Source organism: Bactrocera dorsalis, chromosome 2 (genome assembly GCF_023373825.1).
Source record: "Bactrocera dorsalis isolate Fly_Bdor chromosome 2, ASM2337382v1, whole genome shotgun sequence".
Lineage (NCBI taxonomy): Eukaryota > Metazoa > Arthropoda > Insecta > Diptera > Tephritidae > Bactrocera > Bactrocera dorsalis.
Genome location: NC_064304.1, coordinates 99,919,360 through 99,923,064, shown reverse-complemented (window position 1 = coordinate 99,923,064; position 3,705 = coordinate 99,919,360). Strand labels below are relative to the sequence as shown.

Below are 3,705 nucleotides of genomic sequence, written 5' to 3'. Positions count from 1 at the left end.
TGTCCCGCATTGGCAAGACTACGCCGTAAGCGTGGTAAGGTATGATACATTGAAGGAGGTATCGATGCTGAGGAAGCAGAATCTGTTAAAATTCGCGTCAAAAGCAATCATCCTAAACGAGATACTCCTCTTAGATTTAGCAACTGAACTTTATTTATCGCAAAGGACCAACCTGGTCTATGCGTGGCTTATTGGTCTACCCGTTTAACCTAACTGAAGTCGACTCTGATTTTAAAGGATCGTGAATATTCCTTTATAAAATTGCGACTTTTTCGTCCAAATTTTTATTTTGTTTGGTGAATACAGAACCTTATCTGTGAAGCTCTGCACAGTTCGCGAATATTTTTAGAGATATATGGATCAAGGATAAAGGAAAGAATTCGAGGAAGCACTATTTCGGTCAGGTCAAAAATATATAATAAAAGAAAAGCGAAGGCACGGAATAAATACATTTATTTAATATAATTTATATTCAGCTTGTCTACAACTTCGTCTTGCCACAAATGCGACGCCAAATTTTTTCTACAAAAAAAGCCATTGCATGCTTGCGTCGAAAGTAGCAGAGCTCAGCCAGAAATACCGTTATCATTATAGCACAAGCAATGCCATAACCCATCCAGATATACTTCATGTCCTCCACTGCCATGGCGCGGAACTCATTTCGACGACTCAAGTCTTTCAAACTCATACGTCCGGCTTTGAGCAACTCCAGAAAGCCGCTACGCCTCCAATACTCAGTTAGACCCGCCTGAGCCGTATACAAAATCATGTCTCGTAAGATTTGCGAAAATATCGAATTACTGTGAATAGGGAAACACATCGGTACATTATTATAGAAACACATATCGGTGCGTAAACGAAATAAGGGTGTGGTAAAAACTTTCTGCTGTTCATTGTAAATTCGCCAATTAGTCGTTGGTACCATATACAAGTATTTTGTATTGAAATTGTCACGTGTCGATAGGAAAGTTTTATAATCTTTTTCAACATAAAACATCGGAATATACTTTCGCAAGTCTGCCGCACGTGCAATCAACTCTATATATTCGGGCGCAAAAACGAATATCTTCTTATTCGAATACAGTATGTCATCGATATTGCGGAGTGGTGCCACCTTCGGAGCACTCGTCCAATACGTGGCAAAGTAGGCATTATACGATGTAGTCAACAATATACCAAGTATACATATTTGCAAGTAAATGAAACGTATGACGAACGGTGCGCGACTGAGCTCCCGAAATGACTGACCCAAAACGCCGCGCAGACAAGCTTCATGTATGAAAAAGCGCAGCAAGTCCGGTTTCTTGCCATGCTGCCAGAGCGCGCAACTCAACACAACGGAAATGAGCATTATGACACCGAGTGCCAGCGCGAAGGTCATACCCTCGAAGACGATCCAAAAGAAGTCATAATTCGGTATATCCGCTTCCACCGGCGACCAAACGCACCAATTAACCTGCTCGTATGGGTAAGAAAAACCATCAAGGGGTATATTCGGATACGCAAGACCGATCGAAATTTCAGCGGTATTATTGCGCACTGCCTGAACTAACTGTTGCGAGGGCGTGGATTTCATATTTGGCGGTTCGTAGATTTTAAAATTGTGTTTAGCTGCAAATGTGACGAAGAAATGACCAACGGAACCGCCCAAAATGCGTTCGCCATTGTATTCGTAGGTAATAATGCGTGGAATAGAGCCACCTATTATATAGGGTACCTTGAACTCGTGTAAGTTGCGAAGGCGGTCCGGAAACATGGACTCGTCTTTTAGTTGTATGGCGTTCAAGGGTTTGTACTCCAAGGCAAACACTGGAAAGTGTGTGTAACTGTAGAATTGCTTTGTGTGCTGCAAGTTTGCAGAAAATATTTTGCAATTAAATCTATAAAATATGCTGAAAGCTACATTATACCTTATAGTCAGCGCACAATGCTGCCACATTTATCATTTTGCTTTGCCAACAAAATTGAAAAAGTTGCTCCAGATAAAGCTCATCACAGGCCGCCGTGGTGTTGTCGTTGTTTACTAAAAATAAAGTATTCGAGAGTGTTCTATGCTTCAAACTTGTCGCTAACGTCTTGAATAGCGCTGACTGCGCCTCCAGTGACTCTTCCAAATACACCACCAATAAGAGCTGCACTCTAAAGTGTTGCTTCAACTGAAAGGCGCTCAACTCGTTCAAGTGTATAATCGGCATTGCGAGCTCCGACATCACTTTGCGTATAAACTGCGCCTCGTAATCCTCATTAGCGGTCAGACGAAAGTTCTCGTAGTCTACTATTTCCTCTGGCTCCTCCAGCTCGGTCTGTGTTTGTGCCACGAATGCCGATACTAAAGTTGCATTGCGATTGTGAGCAAACACCAGCTGGTCATAGTGATGCTGTTGTCGCACATCCTGCAGGATATTCAGCACACTATAGTCCTTCATTTCTGCTCCGTCTGTGCTCGGCTCGCACTTGACCAACTGCGTGAGTAGTTGTAATGCGAGTGCGCAGCCAAAAGTCCATTCATGCTTCATATTCTCCGCTGCCAGAGTGTGTGGCGCTAATTTCTGTTTACTTAGCGCTTTTATTGCTTAACGTACATATTTGCAATGCCGTTACGCTTATCTTCAACCCACACATAGTTGTGTGTGTGTGCGGAATTGTGTGTCGCATGTTGCTGCTAATTGATTCCCAGGTGTGGCATAATAAGCTACGTATGTTGTTTGGTTTAAGCGTTGTCCCTTAATTATGCAAAGCTGTTCAAAGTTGTGTTCTACACATTCAGCGGAATTTCTTACCTGCCTGGTGGAGTTTGTGTGTACATCGGAGCCATATTGAGCCTCATATACACCCACGTGCGTTGGTTATGTGTTGTTACATTCAATTAACTAAAATTAACCATTTGGGATAAGTTTTTTATGGAAAAATCAGTGGTGTTTTATATATGGAATACCTTAATTATTAATAATGGAACTTTCAGCGGCCGAAGAGAAACTCAGATAAGTTAATATAATACTAAATGTGCTTAGAAACTAATCTACAAAGATTTTGCTCGACTACGAATTTTGAAAGCAATTAATGTAGTTTCTGGATATCCATTCTCTTGCTACTCCAAAAATCCGGGTTTAGTGAAAAGTGTCTAAGCAAAAGATCCAAACTATTGGGTAGTCGAAAAAGTCGTTTCGTATTTTGTCAATAAATGTCGCTGCAGTCGTATATCTCCATTGCTACCAATTACATTGTGCCACACCACATAGTGTGATATTTTAAGCTTCATTTAACTGAAAAAAAACGAATTCGAGGAAGTTGAAAAATAGTTATAAAAATGAGTTCAAAAATGAAGAAATTCGCTATATTTTGAAATTTTTGTATAAAAAAGGAAAGAATGCCACAAGCCACAAATAAAATTTGTGAATGGTTCGCTCGCTTTCGTTCTGGAAATTTCGATGTGAAAGATGCACATCGCTCTGGTCGACCTATCGTTGAAAAAGTCGATGAAATTATGGAAAAGATTGACCAGGACCGTCACATAAGCAGCCATGGCATTGCTAAGCAACCTAATATTCACCATAAAACGATTTTGAACCATTTAATAAAAGGCTGGCTATAAAAAGAAGCTCAATGTTTGTCTGTGTAAAATTTAATGGACCGAATTAACATATGCGGTTGAAATTTTATTAGAAATAAGAAAAAACTTTTTCGACTACCCAATATAACGATTAA

General features: G+C 40.3%; 1 protein-coding gene across 1 annotated transcript; it reads right to left on the bottom strand.

Moving 5' to 3' along the window:
- Nucleotides 1-293: 293 nt before the first annotated feature.
- On the bottom strand, nt 294-2,516 carry LOC105231675 (uncharacterized). Its single transcript, XM_049447571.1, has one exon. The coding sequence runs from the start codon at nt 1,937-1,939 to the stop codon at nt 482-484; it is 1,458 nt and encodes a 485-aa protein (XP_049303528.1). The 5' UTR covers nt 1,940-2,516; the 3' UTR covers nt 294-481.
- Nucleotides 2,517-3,705: the final 1,189 nt, after the last annotated feature.

Coding starts and splice junctions, on each gene's coding strand:
- LOC105231675 (XM_049447571.1), bottom strand. CDS start 1,939: ATGTGGCAGCATTGTGCGCTGACTATAAGGTATAATGTAGCTTTCAGC.